At 40.5% G+C, this 18,570-nt stretch overlaps 1 protein-coding gene across 1 annotated transcript in view; it reads right to left on the bottom strand.

Annotated features, from left to right (window-relative positions):
• rxraa (retinoid X receptor, alpha a) overlaps positions 1 to 18,570 on the bottom strand; it is a 258,853-nt gene that overhangs the window by 125,797 nt on the left and 114,486 nt on the right. Inside the window, exon 2 of the mRNA XM_036588001.1 lies at positions 2,303 to 2,416. Within this exon, the coding sequence (XP_036443894.1) occupies positions 2,303 to 2,416 (114 nt within the window). The remainder of the gene's footprint in view (positions 1 to 2,302; positions 2,417 to 18,570) is intronic.

The following is an 18,570-nucleotide window of genomic DNA, read 5'->3' as shown; positions in this document are numbered from 1 at the left end:
AATAATTTGGTAACATTATTTTGTCATGAGATGAGCATGAAAATAAGGTGAATGTAGTTTCCGATTTTAAATACTGACGTCCAGTGAGAGCAGCAGTGGCTAGATGTTCCAACTCCTTTGGGATTTTAGCCTCTTGCTCTCATAGCACTACATTATGTCTAGTTTTGAGGGGAACTGTTCTTTCCACTTTACTATTGCTTTTTAATAATTTCTCTTCTGTGAGCACTGTCCAGCACAGGCTGAGAAATTACTGATATTTCTGCATCGGCGATGAGTTTTTCTTGTAAATGACACTTCAGACTCAACGTGCTGTGGTGATAAACAAATTCATGATATGACAGTAGCTAGAAATAAGTTTGATTTTATGGAGAGAACCATAATAAAATTTGCCATTTAAAAGCTGTGTTTGAGTCATAGCAACAACGACTGAAAAAACACACAGTGGGCGATCAGCTGGGCTTCATGGTGGAACGAGAGATGCTCTTAATGGTCAAACTCAGAAAATGCCTTAAAAAAGTGTTAGGTGTGTTAAAAACAATTAGTGGTGTTAAAAATGTATTGTGTTTATGTGTAAACCCTTAGCAGCACTGCTTATTAACATCATAAATGTGATACTGCTTTCTGGATGAAGAATATAGTATAAGAACTCTATAAGAACTCCTTTAATGCTAGTTTACAGGAGTCACCATATCAGAGACGAATATTTCCAAAAAATCTGAACATTAAGCACCAAAAATGTGCCATAATTAACACCCCATAAAAGAAACACTAAGCACGCATATGGAACTGCATGCTGATATTTTGATGTCGAATCAGCTCATACGTACTGTTTAACACTCAGAAAACTGCCATGAATTATTTTGTGACTTCAGAAAACTAAATGTTCTGAAATGTCATGCATGAAAATATTCATAATTAAGGAACTTGCTAATGAGTCCTGATGACTCCAAAAATAAGAACATATAAAGGAGACATTTTTGTGCCACAATAAACCAAAATGTCACAATTAGTGGGCATTAAGTTATTAGCATTATTTACTGTGCCACTGTTGCATGTAAGCTTTCTTGAAAAATGCACTGTTATGGGTTGCTGTAGTCCCTGAATAGCAATTGCGTAAAGCTGCCATTAACACACATTATCAATGACCAGACTGACGAGGCTCAAGCTAAAACATTAACATGGACAATTTTCTATTAAATGCACCACGATTATCATCTTAGTAGAGAAAAGCCAGAAGGTTTAAAGTTGTTATAGCACCATTCTTTACATGCCACAAGGTCAGGACTGGTATGTGAAGTTATGTTCCAGTGTCTGTAAAGCGCTGGGCCTGAAAGGACAGCAGTGAGATGATGAAAGGAGAAGACACGCTAATAGCAGTGTGTTAACAGGTCTTTCAGCAAGACTACTCGGACCAACACAACAAACTGTAAATGATACAGAGCAGGCTTTTACAATTCCTCAGTTCAATATGAAGAAAGAGTATGTATGTGCACGTGTGTGGGAAGAAGTGCCAAGCAAGATCAGACACATTAGATACAAGTGAAAGCGAAGGAAACCTGTGGTAGTCTAACAATAACAATGACACTCAATGACAGGCGCTGATCTACAGCTTTGTGAGTGGGTAGGTGCAGTGCTGTATGTGTGTACTCCGGCCTGTAGACACACTGGACTCTTACAAATAAGGGTTCTTCAGAGCAATATCAAAGAAGAATCACTTTAGGTTCCCTAAAGAACCTGCCAATGTTTCATTCATGATAACATAATGTAAAGGTTTCACAAAATACAAAGGTTCCTGAGGCTAATAAATGTGTATTACACAAACAATAATGTTGCGACTAGTATTACTAATATAGCACTAACCTCAATCGGTCATCAAACAGAACTTTTTCAAAGGAATAGTCAAGTTGAAGAATTAGCCAGTTGGTGGAAAAACAGCCCTAAAATGCTTGTAATCTTTCAAATTCAACTTCAACCTTCAAGACACATCATCAGAAGAGGATTTTTCTAGACATTAAACCTAAAAATCTCACTCAGTTCTGATCCGTAGGCACTACTGTAAACGGCAGTTGTCTATAATAGATGTAGTGACGCTTATATTTTTGATTTTGGCCAGAGCACCCCAAAGACTTTTCCTAGGACTGTACATCTTAGTCAAGAACCAAGTTAGGGAGGCTTATTTTTAAGAGTGTACACTATGTGGAACAAAAGCCAGACTGAATTGCAGTGCAGTAGGCAGAATACAGTGCTGGCTTTGTGTGCTGGGAGCTGTAGCTGGTGCTGCTGAGTGATGAGGTGCTGTTACCTGTGGACAGTCTGCGCTGATGGAGAGGGCACATGCCGCTGAAACAGGAGCATGCCTCCCCTGAACGGCCTCTCTGAGGGGGCGGCGCCAGAGAGCACTGGGGCTTCAGGAACCCTGCAGGAAGAAAAAGCACAAACATATCAAGCAAAAGCATAAAAAGCTTACCAGAACCAGTGATTATGGCAGTTTACATGTGTGTTATACAGGGCTTGATTTGAGGGGGAATGTGAGGGGATGCCATCCCCCTAGTGAAAAAAAACAAAACTATCCAGTCTTTTAAAATGAATTTCCCCTTCCCCCCTTTTAGACCACTTAGATCTTTTTTATCATCTCTTTTATAATTCTATCCACATGTGAGATTTACACACTAAGGCGGTTCTTCATGAAAAATATAGGTTCTGCAGCTGCACCTGCAGACGAGGCAGTTATGTAAAATTGCATTCTTTTGCTTTCATTGGTTTAGCTGTCGAGTGGTACAGCGCACGCATCTGCTGTCAAGGTTGCCAGATTCATGAGTGAAAAGTTTGAAAATGCAATTGCAGGATAAAATTCTAAAGTTTTGGCTTCTGGTGGATGGCTTTAAGCAAACCTTGGGCTGGAGATATTTGCTGGACCTGGCAACCCTGCCTGCTGTAGTCAATGCTAAAAAACTACAGCAAGATCTGATAACCAGCCTTACCCTGTGAGAGATGTTTGAAGTTAATACAACTGAAAATTAAAACTATTTCTAAATTTTGCTGGTAAAAGCTTTATGTTAGATGGTTCTGTGATGGGAATGAAAGGCCGATTAAAGTTCTAACAGGTCAAGAGGCACCAATACATTATCTAGCATTGGTAGGATGTATGATGTCAATGTTAGAGAGCTGAGAATTTTCCCAGAAAGTGCAAAATAAGTCACAGTCTGATAGGGGATGCGATGCAAACTGACCACAGTAGAGTTAATAAGTTTCAACGCCTGTGGTTGAAACAGTTTGCACGGATTTTCAAAAACACTAAAGACGTGTAACAAAATGAATAATGATTATTTATATATGATGTTATAAGAACATAGTCTGTTCTATGTAATACAAGCCAAATCATAGGCTAATCACAATAAAAGATGACTAATCTCTAAAGGCCCCATAATGCTGCTTTGCCTCTCACTTTTCATCATTATGCAGCAATTCCAATATTTAGAAAATTTAGTATTTAGAAACAATTTCTGCTTATTGTACTGCTAAGTATGCAGCATAGGTAAAAACAGTAGTAGCAACCACCTTAAAACCTATTTTTCTATACATTTGTCCATTTTAACAGTAGGTCATAAAATGCCATAAACTACACCAGAAAGAATATTTGAGAGTTTGAAAGTCCTTCCACAATGTTAACTGGAGGCTGTAAGCTTGCATTGCATGTTAGCTAGATTAGCCATGTAGCTCCAGTCTAAAACTAAAGAAGCAAACCTTCAGACACTTAACATGCCTTGACTGATCAACTACATTTGATGTAAAGGTGGAAATGTAACTTTTGGCCAATTCATCACTCTACAAATTCTCTGCAGTACAAAGAAAATCAGTAGAAACAGGACACTGTGACAGCCGACTGAGTTAGCCTAGAGCCACAGGCCTGTCAGCTCAAACCATGGCTTGCCTTTTAAACCTCAAAACAGATCTTTTAGAGGAGCAATGACCCATTGTCTCCTCCTGCCCCCCCCCGACTTTCTGAGCCACAGAGAGGCCGACTCGACCCCTCACATTTTCAGCTCCATCCCGTTTCATATGACCCAAAGCCCTGGACAGTGAAGCCGCCCCCAGGCCTTACAAACGCAGCCCGTCCAGGGCATGAGGGCCAAGCAAGGAGGCCAGGGGTGAGCTGGGTGGCGGGTGACTCTGCACTGGTAAAATGCCAGATGAGACAGGCATGCCTGCAGGGGCTACAGAGGGACGCCATGCTGTGGATTTCCGGAGTCTTAGGTCATTCTCCACACTGAGGTCATTTATCTGACACAGTGGGTTAACTGATACCATTTGAGCCGTGAGATGGCTTGTGAAACAGTGCTGGATGATGAAACGATCTCATTTTGGTCTGCAATAAGTTTTCCCCCGACAATGATGATAAACATTTATTACATTTTAATAAATGTTGGTCATTTTTATCATCACATTTATAAGTAAACAGACAATGCTTGCAGCATGCAGGATAACCATAAAGCCAGCACAAAAGCCAATCAGAATGCAACTTGCTGAACTGCACAATCACTTGGAGGAATCAACAATGTGGTCTAGAAGTGGTACAGGAAGCTAGTGACGGAAACTGGAGATGCAGTTGTTAGGCCTAGATAATTATCTAAACCAAACATTTTAAAGCAACAATATAATTATCACAGTCAATATTGATTGATACAATATATCAAGATGAAATTTTTGGCCATTTCGAGCAACACTGCTCTGAAATATACATGCACTGCAGAATGATGCCCATAACTATACATAATTCAAAAGCCTCATTTATTGCTACATTATATAACAGTCAGTGCAGAACTTTAAGTCCTGCGTTATATAAGTTAACTTTTCTATACTGTTACCCACAACACTGCATAATTGCATGATGTTGCAATAACATCTTAAAAAATTAATTCAACCCAATCTGTCTTTGAGGAATTCTGAAAAAAGAAAAGAAACACAGTAAGATAGAGAGAAAAATAGTAAGAAAAGGGAAAGACTCTGATCCTGCTCCAGATTCTGAGTTTGTGGTCTATACTTTCGCAGTAGTTTACTTTCTCCAGTCAGCTAAGGATGCAGTGTGACTCAGAGCCAATGAGGGAGAGGATGAGGGAGTTCATGCGATATGAGCGCATTGGAAGATCTATTTAAAAAAATCCCCTTTTATTCATTTCCTCATGTAGACCTTTAGGAGTGGAGCAAACATGAAGAGCGAAGGGCAGAGACATCCCCTCGCTTCAGTCCCTGCTCAATAAAGCGCCTCCACATCCACCATGAAAAACATGTCATTCCAGATGAGCTCAGCCAATGACATTTAAAACAGGCACAGGGATATTGAATTAGTTCCCCGTGATAAGCCGTCTGGGAAGCCGAAGCTGTGGTCAGGGGCTGAGGCCTGTGAGACGGAAGTATGGGGGGGGGGTGGGGGGGTAAGGCTGTCTATAATGTGTTCCGCCGTTCTCTGATTAAAATTATGAAAACCTGCAAATGCCAGAGACGGACATCGAGTTTTAACTCCAGACTATAAGGTAATCTGGAGGAGATGGGCTAGCTTAGGGTGAGAGAGAAAGAGAGACCTTTACTGACACAATAACTTTACATTCTAAATAATTATTTGTTAAAAAAGCTTTCTTTGCATCAAAAAGACAGTTTTATAATAAGTCACACAACCATTAAATCTTTTCCAGTGCAAAATACCTAGAGACGGACCGATCAGTGTTTTTAGGGTCGATATCGATTGCTGATTGCCTTTGAGCACGATTAGCCGTTAACCGATACCGATCGAGGGCTGGATGCCACATTTAAAGACGCAGAAGCGATTCTCAACAGCAAATACCAAATACATCCCTCCCTTCAGGGCTCTTTCAGAAGATCTGCCCCCAAATTCATGGATGCACATTGCTAAGGCAAACAACACCTTTTAGATCTTCGTGGGCATAAATTGCTGCTGTGAGGCTAACTGATTGCCAACACAAACATTAGCAAACAAGACAAAACAATACTGACCTACTGATTCTGTGAAACAGCAAAAAAAAAAAGTTAATCTTACCCACTTGTCAAGCAGAAAAAGAGCAACCTTCTCGCAGCTCGCAGATTTAAACAAGCGAAAATATCAACAAAATCTCTAAAAGGATCACAGGCACGACATTCATTTCAATAGGGTTCAAACCTAAGGACCCAGATTTGGGCCTACTCTGAAAAAATAATGATTGATTCAAACATGTGCATCAATAATCATTCTACATTAATAAAATACCTTACATTTTAACAACATATTGCATAAAATTCTGTCTTTCTGTTTCTATGCGTGGCAAAAACTTTGATTGATGCATCATTGATGCATCATAATATGTTTCAAGCACACTTTAGTTCCTCAGTGTCATGACAACATATCTTACACTACTTTACCAAATCATTTAATGTAGTTACTAAGATCAATGCCTGAATGATAGATCTGAGGCTCACGGGGTGAAGAACAAGGCTGGAAGTAAAAGCCAGTGTATTCTGTGATTCTAGAAATCTAAATGAAAATATCTGCCAGCAGGAAAAGGTTTTAAGGGGCTCAGTCTGATCACCGGTCATTCTCCTCCATTAGCTTTATTCCAAAATCCCTGATGGAGCGAATCACCTCTGTCCCAGAGCAGCAGATTCCCCAATGCGGAAACCAGCGAAGGACGGACAATGACACATGCTCATTCGCTCTGAGCGATGTCACTGAACATTAACACATGAGCTAAGGCTTCCAGTCAAGTTTGGCTTTTCCAAAAACACGGCTAATGCGACCGGACAGCGAACGCTGGAAAAAAACGTGCTTAACAGCCCAGAAAGAAGAAGGTTTTCTCTCTTTCTCTTTTTTTGCAGAAATGGCCAAGTAGGCTCAATTATGGGACTTGAACTGAGGTGTTCATCACAAATTATGGACTATGAGCTGATTACATGGTGAAAAGCACAAGAAGAAGGAATTGCATGCTGTATATTTACTCATATATATGTATATTTAAACTCCTGTTGCACTTTATTTTAAGTGTCAGGGAACAGAACATCTGTAAGCCGCATATATGTGTATGGAAAAACATGAGATTCAATCGGAGCAGCTTCATGTCTGAAGAAAGCGTGATTGTCCACTTGTCTCTTTATCTCAGGCAGTCCTGATGAGCTGATAAGATTAAGAAGCGTCTTCTTTAACAGTCCCTCTGTAGTCCCTCTAAGTGCGAACCGCTGATTAAAGACGAGTTTAATATTTCTCTGCCCATTAAGTTTGATCTCATTCATTTTAACAATGATGCCGTCAGGCTTTAGGGGACAAGCCTTCACAGCCCAAACCAGCATCCAATCAGCATTAATTTCTGCGATAATCTGAGGATCTAGAGAGGAGAGCAAGTCCACTGTGGACCCCCTCATTAAGATACTGCTCTAATGAAGCACAAGCTTCACTGCTATTCTCCTGGTGAAAGTCAACGCTCAGATTTCTCACAGCATTAAAAAATACAGGCCTACACTGTGCAAATACAATATAAGTAGCAAAGCAAATGAAACCGTGCTAAAAGATATTAAGTCATTAAAACGCTGGTTTACGGCACGGTGCTAATGAGAACACAGGCTTTGCTGGACCAGAGGGATCATATGAGGCTGCAAGGTCTTCTTTATGAGCCACAGGGACTTTGACTCAATTGAAAGTTTACAGATGCTATTATGAATCAGGGCAAAAGGTCAGCATTGTAATGTAGACAAGGGGCATCGCTAAAGAGCTGCTTCATTCTCCGTTGTGTTACCATGGAGATCATGGTCAAGGTCAAAGGAGAACATAGAAGAGCGTGCTGAGCTTTATAGGATACTTAAAGTGATACAGTTAGCGGCTAGCTGCTAATGCACTCCCCCTCAGAGCCTGACTCTTTTCTCTGGAATGTTTCTTATGGTTGTTCTTTATCAGCAGAGGTTCTGGTGCTAAAAGCACACAGTGGCATTTGTGCCAAAGCTACTTTGCTTAGAATGTAAAATGAGAAATGAAAAAAAAAATCATGTAGAACATTAAAATATTGAGCTGAGTATTGTTTGGCTGCGGCCTAGAGGTGGGCAATATTTAGCTATGACATTATTATCATGATACATTACAAAACGGTACATATTAGTAGTATATTAAGGGTATCATCAGCACTTCTAGAAAACTGAACTACACACAGTAGTGTGCGAAAGTCTAGGCACCTACGCCCACTATTTAAAACCATTTAAATGTGTTTTTTGCTCAGAAAATCACTATACATCATGAGGCTAAATACAAATAAACAAAAATACAATACAAAACGCAAGAAGAATTTAGTTTTTTCAAAAAAAATTTTGAAATCTTGTGAGCTACTCTGAAGAACAAAGTTTGGTTCCAGATTTCTCCTCAATGCTTCCAGCCATCACACAGATTTAATAAGTTCCATCGCCATCACACTTCATTTAACATAATGAAGTATTGATATCTGTCCAGGTTTTGGTGGATGATTACAAACAACACTGGCCTTCCTCAGGGAGAGGTTTGAAAATGGTTAAATGGACACATTGACATAAAAACACTACTTATTGTATTAATATTTGTATTTATTGTAATTTTAGCATTTTTCTGAGCAAATAAATACTCAGACAAATAGTTTTTTAAACGTAATTTTCTCTAGTGTCTAAAACCTTTGCACCATACTGTATATCATAAAAAAACAACTGCAGCCCATTTATCGAGAGCCTGTACACAACAACAATCAGTGTATAGTAATTGCATAAACTGCATAGCAGATATGGGGACTTGAGTCAGCTAACTGACTAACTCGTGACTTGACTCAGACTTAAGACATGTGAAATTTCAGCCTGAGAAAAAAAACACAAACCAAACTGATTGAATAAGAACCGCCAGTTTTTTGTTTTGCTTTAAAGAAGTATTACTGAGTCAGCAGAAAAAGAAAACACCCTAAAATATGGTGAGTGCGCACTGCTGTGATTCTCCCTGTAAAGCCTGGAATACTAATTTAAAAGTCAGAGGTGTCAAATGGGATTCAGTGGGAGCTTTTCGGACAACATACGTCTTCCCTTATCAAAATCACACACACTGGCTACAAAAGAAGATCTGGCTCTCAAATGCCAAATTAACATTATACCGATGAAGATTTGATGACAATAGTACATATTTCACTTCCTTTCACATCCTCAGAAGACGGATTCTTTAGAGTTCTCTTTCAATAGTCTTTCAATGCCCTGATTCAATTATCTGATTCATGCGCTCTTGGGGGTCTGAAGCACAGCCAATGTCATGAAATATTTTTATTCATGTTGCATGCAATTACACACTACCACCAGAGAGGTCTCCAAATCCCCCAAATCTTACATAGTGAAGCTTTGATGCAGTTTCCAAACTTGCATGTTCTCCAGCGTATTTGTCATGGTCATGCTGTAATGTTTTTCTCCCACAGCTCGCAGCAGAAGTGCTGAAGTGCTAACAGTAAATGTATTGTTCAATCGAAAGAAGAGAAAAAAATGTAAATGACTGGCTAGTATTAGTTTGGATAGAAAGTATGGTGGCTAGTGCAAAAGCTAATTCAGCTGAAGTTGCCAGTTTATCTAGCAGAAGTTTGAGAAGTTGCAGATCACAATCCCCTCAAAACTTACTAAAACTTGAGCTGGATTGGCCATTATGCTAGCTTGCTAACCAGCCATTTAATTTGTTTTGCCTCCTACCTGCATTTACTGCATGTAGTGCTTTTTGTTCAGTCTCAGTTTATTTGAAGCCGTGTTGAACCTGACAGGCTTTTAATAGGGGTTTACTTTTGTGCAATGCGACGCCTGCAGCTAAAAATAAGACTAAATTAAAATTCTCTATTAAAGACTCGACTTAAACTTGCATGAAGTGACATGGATTAGATGTCAGCCCAAATGCCATTGCCATAATTTAGTAATTTATTGTTACCAATTGTTTAACCAATTTTTTCCTTCCATTCCCTCTTAAATAGTTTATTGCAAGCATTTAATAAATGTACTTATTACTTATAGTTTTATAGCCTTTGTTATATGTGGCAAATTCATTCCAACTTGTTTGCAAACCTCAGAAAAAAACAAAACACCGTGCTACTTACTGTCCATCACGAAAATGCCTTCAAATATCATGATGTTATATATTTGCCCTGTCGCCCTCCCTTTCCATGGCCAGTGACCTTCAACACACCCTTAATGTGGAAGCTTAAAGTCAGTTGCGCCGGTCTTGTGAAATGGCTTTGAGCGCCATGAGTCATGCGGACAGGCCATGCTACCATCCCGTCTGCCCTTGAGAGGTCTGTTGTGTTGTCTGCAGGTTTTTTCTGTTCATTAATGAGTCTGTTTCATCCTTAAATGTAGAAAAGAGCGGCGCAGCAGCCTCTTTCTAATGCAGAGGTCAAGGGGAGTATGTCTAAACTGCTGGTGAACTGACGAAGCAATTATCCTTTCAGAACACATCCTCTCCCTGTGCCGTGTTCCAGACCCGCTCCAGTTAAAGCACATCAGCTTGTTCTCTCGCGGGCTGCGAGCAAATTCAGCTCTGGCATCCTAACTGAACCTCAGATGTTTGCTTTTCACTTAAAGAAGTAATCAGGGGGAGCAGCCTCTCATTAAATTCAATTACCGCGCTGACAGTTATTCTACACTGAACAGCCTCAACCTCTCCCGAGCCTTAATCAAAGCCCATCAGAGCTGACAGCGCCGACTTTGTTGGGTCTCCTGGATAAACCCCATCGGTGCAGGCTCCCCTGTCTCTGAGAATCAAACGCTCTTTCTGTCACACTTCGCTATTCAAGCGCTTTCTCCATTTAGAAGCGACTGATCAGCATGAAGGAAATGTCAAACCTTCCGTCGCTCTGTGCTCCTTCAGCAAACTGTCCATTTCTACAAACCAGGCTCCAGTTTGTGCGCTTAACACAACAAGCAGGCACTCTTCACCCCCCAGTCCCTCGCTGTCCTCCTCTCTGTTTTACTTGAACAGTTTTCTGCATAATTCGATTGTAAAGATGTAAACGAAGTCTTTCAGAGTGGTGATGTGAAATGGCTCATTGCGGATAAACTTCTTTACAGTGGTGGTGATAGGAACCAAGGGTCGGGATGTCTGCAATACAAATATAGCCATTTTATTTACTGTCCTAAACCAACAGCGACCCTACACGTGTATTTATATGTTGTATATACATTTTTTTTTGGGGGGTTACTGCTTTGCCTGCATGTACCTCCCCACTAAGAATGGGTTCAAAATGCCAAACGCTATCTCAAAAATATTGTAAAACAATGTCTCAGGCAATATCTCATAACCATTTTGTGGAGCTTCCAGAGGCACTCTAAAAAACGTCTGGTTCCTATCATCATCACTGTAAACAATTCTGGCTCAGCAAGTCCTTCTAGAACGAAACATTTCACAGCAATCCCCTCTAAATGACGCCACATCTTAACCATTTAATCAACCAGAAATAAAAAAGCACTCCACATACTTTTTAGCATCATGTTCGGCCCATTGAACATTTCCTTATTTAGGAATACTCCAGTATTTTCCCTGTTCAACAGAAAGGAGTACGAAACCCAGTGACTCAAAACATGCCTATAATAGCCACCAATGGGCAGCTGCTTCAGCATCTGCCTACTGCCTTGCATTATAAGTTGTTTCAGGGGCACAGTTTGCTTGCTTGTTCACTGAGCACAGGGAAATGTGTCAAAATTACTGTCTGTGGTAATCAACCATATGCTACAGAAGTGGTCAAAAATGCTGAAGTACTCCTTTAAAAAAAGAAGAACATTAAGGGGCATTGTCAAATAATCAAGAAAAAGGTGAGCGTAGAGGGAGGGCTTAAAAGTCCATCTTTTTCCTTCCGAATCTCTTACTCCACCTCTCTTTTCATCGAAGTGCTCTCCACAGGGGGTAGAACATTAGGCTGCTCTGAAATTCCACCCTCAACAGGACCCACTGCTGAGAGCACAGGTGTTCCCATGCAGCCAATCAAAAAGCACGACAGATCACACTCTGGAGGCCCCACGCTGAGCTCATGCGTATTACGTATCAAGCCGAAGGCCGCACGCGGACCAGGCTGGTATCACCAGGCCCTGCGCCTAAATACCACAGCGCACTGAGGGAGTTAAGCCAGCCATAACCACCAACACTGCTTCCTGTCTGTGCTTCCTCAGGGCCGGGCCTGTGCAGGCTGCTGCTGCTGCTGCTGCAGTACAGGCCGAGCCACATGGTGCATGCTGACATACAGCTGTGCTTAACAGCAGGCACCTGTGGCTACAAAGCCAGCCGCTGCACACTTCTACCAGACACTGGCTGCAGGACAAAGGTTTCCTGTCCAGACTAAGTTTTTTTTTCAAACTTGTGCTTGAGTATGTGTTTCAAAGCCATGTGTAAATAAACTCTATCCAACCTTTCGAACGACTGTTAGTTCTGGGCTGGACGTTTGAAGTCGAAAGAAATAGTTCAGCGAAAAAATTCTCTCAATTTTCTTCATATCCCAAATGATGTTTTTCTTAAGTTTTGCCCTGGAGCCACAAGACTACTGTAACGAACATGTAATGAAATCTTATACCCCAACAATTAGCATCACAGACAACAGTGAAAGGATTTTGGCGCAATGCTAATTCTGTGCAAAACTAGCGAAGATGAAACAAACCGTAAGACACCACACATGCCTCGACTGTTCAGGTCCACTTTGTAAAAGTTCTGCTTCATGTACCATTCCTGAAAGGCCAGAGGAAATATTCTTCAACAAACACCCACATTCTAATGCTTGAATGTCCATGAAAAGAACTGATAACACCGTGTCCAAACAGAAAGCCACGCAAGTGACAACGACCAAAATGCTCCCATTATAACCAATGAAGCTGTCTACACCAGCTGTGAGTGCCAATGCAATGTGGTGCGCTGCAATGTTTTTGACATGTCGCTATTCTGCCACAAAATGAATAAGCAGAAACTCATCCATGAAGCGGAGAAAAGGAGGGATCTCTACAACCCTTTCAGTAAATAACACAAAGATGTTAACAAAGTGTAAACAATATGGAGAGAAACCGCCAGAGTGCTGGAAGTTAGAGGTGCACACTTTGTTTTGTCACTCATTGATAAGGATACTTAGCTAATTAGTTAATTAGACTTAGCAAATACAACCAAGCTGCCCAACACAGTGGGCTAAGATAGGCATTCACTTTAGTTGAAGTCTCAAGCTACTGTCTGATAGGTTCATTTGTTTATGTATTGACTTGAATGGCCTCACTCACCAACCATTCTTAAGAAGAAATTTCTTCTTAAAACCCACTGATGCAGTTTTCATGAAGATTCTGACATCCACCAGTGTTTTCTTATTTGGGATTTGTTCTTAGGTAAGAGGAGAATCTACACGTCATGAATCTGATGTAGACTTTTTCTTAGGACCTTTCTCAAGAACAAACTTGAGAAAAAACTTAGGAAGATGTTGGTGAATGAGGTCGACGTGCATATATTTGAAATGTGGACATCATGAAGGCTTTGTGACGCAATGTAATACTACACTGGAATGCTTGATTGCTGTTAGGACACAGCGTAAGCCAAATGAACCACAATTAATGAACAGGAACATTCTAGATTCTCCCTATAATCAAACACAGAACACCACCTAGTGCTCTGGCCTTTTTAAGGGGAACTTTGAGATTTTTCAGAATTTCTTCCACTGATTTTTCCAAACTTATTCACTGACAAGCAAAACCATTCCCAATAAACTGACGTGAAATGGTTTCTTGTAAGGGAACTTCTGGACTTCAGAGTGGTGGTGATAGGAAACAGGTGCATTTTATTTACTATCCAAAATGACCAGTGAACCTACACATCTTCTGAGATTTTAAATGTAATGTTAATTATGGTAAAAGCTGCAGGTATTTGAAACAGGTATTTGAAAATACCTCTTGCCTTTTACATTTTATGTAAATTTCATGATGAATGGACTAAAAGAAATGACCCAAATGACTTGAAAAAATGTCTGGTTCCATTGATTTACATTAAAAGTAATCTCAAAACTATTGTAAAGCACTGTCTCAGGCATCAGGCAGCATACTTGTAACCATTTTGTGCAATAAATTTCTGTGAGGGAGCTTTTTTTTACGTTTCAGACGCCTGGTTTGTATCAACAGCACTGTGAACAATTCTGACTTGGAAAGGTTTTTCTACAAAGGACCATTTCACATCAAACCAAAATTGAAGGATTTCTCCAATAACACTCATTTTGCACTGCTCCTTTCTGAAGATCTTGGTGGAAGTGTATTTTTTAGGAGGCTGTGCACGTGTGTGAGAGTGGGCTGTGCCACTAACGGCCGTGTTGTGTGGCTGCTGTAGTTGTTGTTTCACATTATATCTGTTCTTCTTCGACGCAGCACGTGGCATCACAATTGGCAGTTGCCCAGGCGTGGCATTTAAAACCACAAGACCGCAGTGCAGTCAGAGACAGCGATCAAGATCTTCCTACTGATGTTTATTTTCACTCTGTTTGTAAGTCGAAAGCTCCAGCGTGATCACTGTCCTACAAGCAGGACATGGTGTATGTTATCTACAGCTTTGAAAACCACAAGTCCAAAGGTGGGCATGACCACAAGGTTGTTTACAGTCTTGGTAAACAGACAGAGCAAATGATACTATCACACACGGGCTCCTTTAACTGAAATGTGTATCAATAATACATGCATCAAAGCCTGATTGATATGCATTTTATGCATTAATGCTGAAGGTATGCATGCGCTGCTCAATTATTAATGTGATACCAGTGTGTTCACTGCCGGTGTGCAGTATGACTGGGAGGCAGGATGACTAGTAAACGTGGTTCACGTTGATTGGCAGCTGAGCACTTTGCAGCTGCTGCATTTTTCCGTCCAAAAAAAGGTGCTTTCACCCTGTTTCACCCCACACTGAGAGAACTTCAGAACACTTCCTGAGTGGAATAATACAGCTGTCAAGTGTGTCAAATCTGAGCCTCAAAGAAGGACTTAGATTAATAATGATAATCACAGAGAACTGGCCAATTCACTCCTCTTAAAAAGGAGTTTAAACTAAAAGACAACTGAGAAAGAGAGAGAGAAGACATCAGTGAGAGAGATGCAAAGAGAGAGAGAGAGAGAGAGGAAGAGAAAGAAAGAGAGTGAGAAGGAGAAAGAGAGAGAAAGATAGAGAGTGAGAGAGAGAAAGAGAGAGGAAAACAGGCCTAGAAGAGAAAGCATACGAGAAATGAAAAGAGAGTGATTAAGAGAGAAGAGTGAGAAAGAGTGAAGAGAAAAATGATGGCGAGGAAAAAGAGAGACAAACAGAGGAGAGAGATAGAGGGAGAGAGAGAGAGAGTGAGAGAAAAGTGAGAGACGGAAAGAGAGAGTTGAAAGTTAGAGTGGGAGGGAAAGAGAGCGTGAGACAGAGAGAAAAAGAGAAAGAGAGTGAGAGAGGAAAAAAGAAAAACAGAAAGATGGAAGAGAGAGAAAGAGGAAAAGAGAAAGAGCAAGAGAAAAAGAAAGAGAAAGAAAGAGAAAGAGAGAGGGAGAGAAAATAATAGAGATGAAAGAGAGAGTTGGACAGAGAGGAAAAGAAAAAGACAGTGAGAGAGGAAAAGAGAGAGAAAGATGGAAGAGAGAGAGAAAGAGGCAAAGAGAAAGAGTGAGAGAGGAAGAGAGAGATAGATTATGAGAGAGAGAGATAAAGAGAGAGAGAAAATGATAGAGAGGAAAAAGAGACAAACAGGAGAGAGAGAGAGAGAGAGAGAGAGAGAGAGAGAGAGCAAGAGAAAAAAGTGAGAGACAGAAAGAGAGAGTGAGAGGGGGTAAAAGAGAGAGGAAGACAGTGAGAGAGGAAAAGAGAGAGAAAGAGAGATGGAAGAGAGAGAGGGAGGAAAAAGTGAGAAAGAATGAGAGAGGAAAAAAGAGATAAAGAGAGAGAGAGGAAGGAAATAGAGAGGGGAGGGAGAGAGAGACAGAAAAAGAAAGAGAGAGAGAGAAAGAAAGAGACAAAGTGAGAGTTAGAGAGAGAGAGTGAGAGAAATGAAAAGAGAGAGAAAGAGAGATGGAATAGAGGGGGAGGAAAAAGAGAGAAGAGGAAAGGGGAAAAGAAAGATAAAGAGAGAGAGAGGAAGGAGAGAGAGAAGCGGAGGGAGAGAGAGGGAGACAGAGAAAGGGAGGAGAAAGAAAGAAAGAAAAAGAGAGAGAAAGAGAGAATAAGAGAGAGAGAGATAGATAGAGAGGGAGGAGGGGCCAGGAAGGAAAGAGAGAAAAAGTCAGCGGTAACAAGGTTAAGAGGGAGATCTTAGAAGATGGCTTATGCGCGTCAGGCGTCGCTCCAGGGCGCATAAAGAACACAAGGCCTTCACTCTGCCCAGCATTCACGAAGTTCCTTGGGCAAACAGCGTAATCGAATTTGTATGATTGGCCTCAGAATATACGCAGGAAAGAAAGAGGCCCCTTTGATCAGCTTCAGACAAGGAAGTATTTAAAAACCCAACATCAGCCTGAACGTCCTGACTCTTACTGATCACATGATCAGCATCTCCACACACGAACAATCAGAGCTCTATTTCACAATATTGTAAATATAACACAGGATAAAATAAATTCCATTACATTATTTATGCTGCTGCAGTGTTTCAAGACCTTTCCCTGCTCTGCTCACAAACAAATTTCAGAGCAACTATTGCAAGGTTGGGTGAGCTTCGTACAACACTGTCAAAATCCTATTCAACCTAATTAGAACTTGTTGCTTCATAACATTTAAGAAATAGTTTGGCTAAAAATATTCTTTTCAGCTTCTCCAGATGTAAATGATCAGACATGTGTGCTGCTTTTGTGTCTTTAATTTGGAGCTGAAGCTCAGAGGCTAAACTTACGCCGCCCAAATATTTTCCGTGAACACATCCCAAACACTTCTTTGCTCCAACTTTTTTTTTTGTTAATTCTTATAGTTCACGGTCTTATAAGTCAAACTGGGTCCTAAATCAGATTGATAAGTCTGGATGTGGTGTGAGTGGGTTGAGACAAGTTTTGGGGATGTATTTCAACAATCTGGGTAACTACCGAGTTTTAGTGTTTCTTAGCAATGTTAGCCTTGCAGTTCCATTGCTAAACTGAAAAGCAAAAATATTAGGACACCAAACTTGCTTTGACTGATTGACTTCATCTTTTTTTAGGACCACTGTTGAAAAATAAAAGAATAGTAGACTTTGAGAATAGTCGTAATATTTTGAGATAAAACGTCATATGGTATGATATTTTTAGAAAAGTCATAATATTTCAAGAATGAAGTCGTAAAATTTTGAGAATATGATCATAATATTTTGAGAATAAAGTCATTACGACATTAAAGTGGGACAGTACCAGGAACAGCTGCAATATTGTAGCCAAAGGGTTTGTAATAGGAAGGTTGTAACCTCCTCGTGTCAAAACAAGGGACGTTGAGAAGTTGGTAGAGTTATACTTTCATATTGATTTCTCCATTAAAGAAACACTCAAACAGCTGAAAAAGCTGTGCAGGAAACTGTGTTTATTTAGAATAAAGAACCAGACGGATTTGGAGAATTTGTCTGTTTTGTTGAAGGAGAACTCAGGCAGGGTTGTTTACGCATGTATTGGTGGTTAAATGATCAATGATCAAACGATCGATCCCGAAAGAGTGAGTGGAACTCTCAGCGTCTTTGTCCTTGCCAATACAGCAATCGAGGCCCCAGCAGGTTACGGCAGCACCTACGATTAGCCTACTTTATCCTCGAAATATCGTGAATTTATTCTTGTAACTTTACAACTTTACTGTATTTACGACCTTATTCTCAAAATATTACGATTTTATTCTAGCAAATCCAACTTTATTCTCAAAATATTACGACTTTATTCCTGAAGTGTATTACTTTTATTTTTTTAAACTGTGGCCCTGAAATGCCATCGTACTACGTCTGGGGTAAGGGGAAAATTGTGTACATTTTTCACCCAAGCCCAATTTTTTTATGCTTCCAGTTCAAATTGCTATACTACAGAACTGGTCTGTGTTCTTGTAGCTCACTGAAACCAGGCAGGTTGGAAACACAACACAAAAGATCTGTTGTAATACGCCAATGATATGAATGCTGCAGAAGAAATGATTTAAAAAGAGTAACACACCCAAAATGTATATATTCTGTGCTGCAGTTTCTCATTAGGTTGAGTACTGTCACACTGCAAAGCATGTCCAAGATGCTATAAAAGAAGAGAGTAAAGTGAAGGTGGGATGAAGCTGAATGACCTTCTGGCAAACTCTTAACGGTCATCCTGTGGTTGCAAACTTCTTGTCAGCATCTGAAATTACCCCCCCCCCAACTGATAGCGGACTATTAAACTGAACATTAGTCCTGCTGCCTACAGCAACCTCTGCCTGCCAGCCCACGGCTTCCACACACAAGAAATAAACAAGTCATAAAGAGGCACACACATACACAAACATGAAGATATGATGCTAATGAGTGTCTCTGAGCTCTGTGGGCTGCCATACTGCCATGTGGGAATACGCACACACAGACACAGAGCTCCGCTGCATGTGCCTCGTCTCTCTTCACTGAACAATGTGCT

Source organism: Colossoma macropomum, unplaced genomic scaffold (genome assembly GCF_904425465.1).
Source record: "Colossoma macropomum unplaced genomic scaffold, Colossoma_macropomum, whole genome shotgun sequence".
Taxonomy (NCBI): domain Eukaryota; kingdom Metazoa; phylum Chordata; class Actinopteri; order Characiformes; family Serrasalmidae; genus Colossoma; species Colossoma macropomum.
Note: the sequence above shows the minus strand (reverse complement) of the source record. Positions and strands in the feature narration are given on the sequence as shown.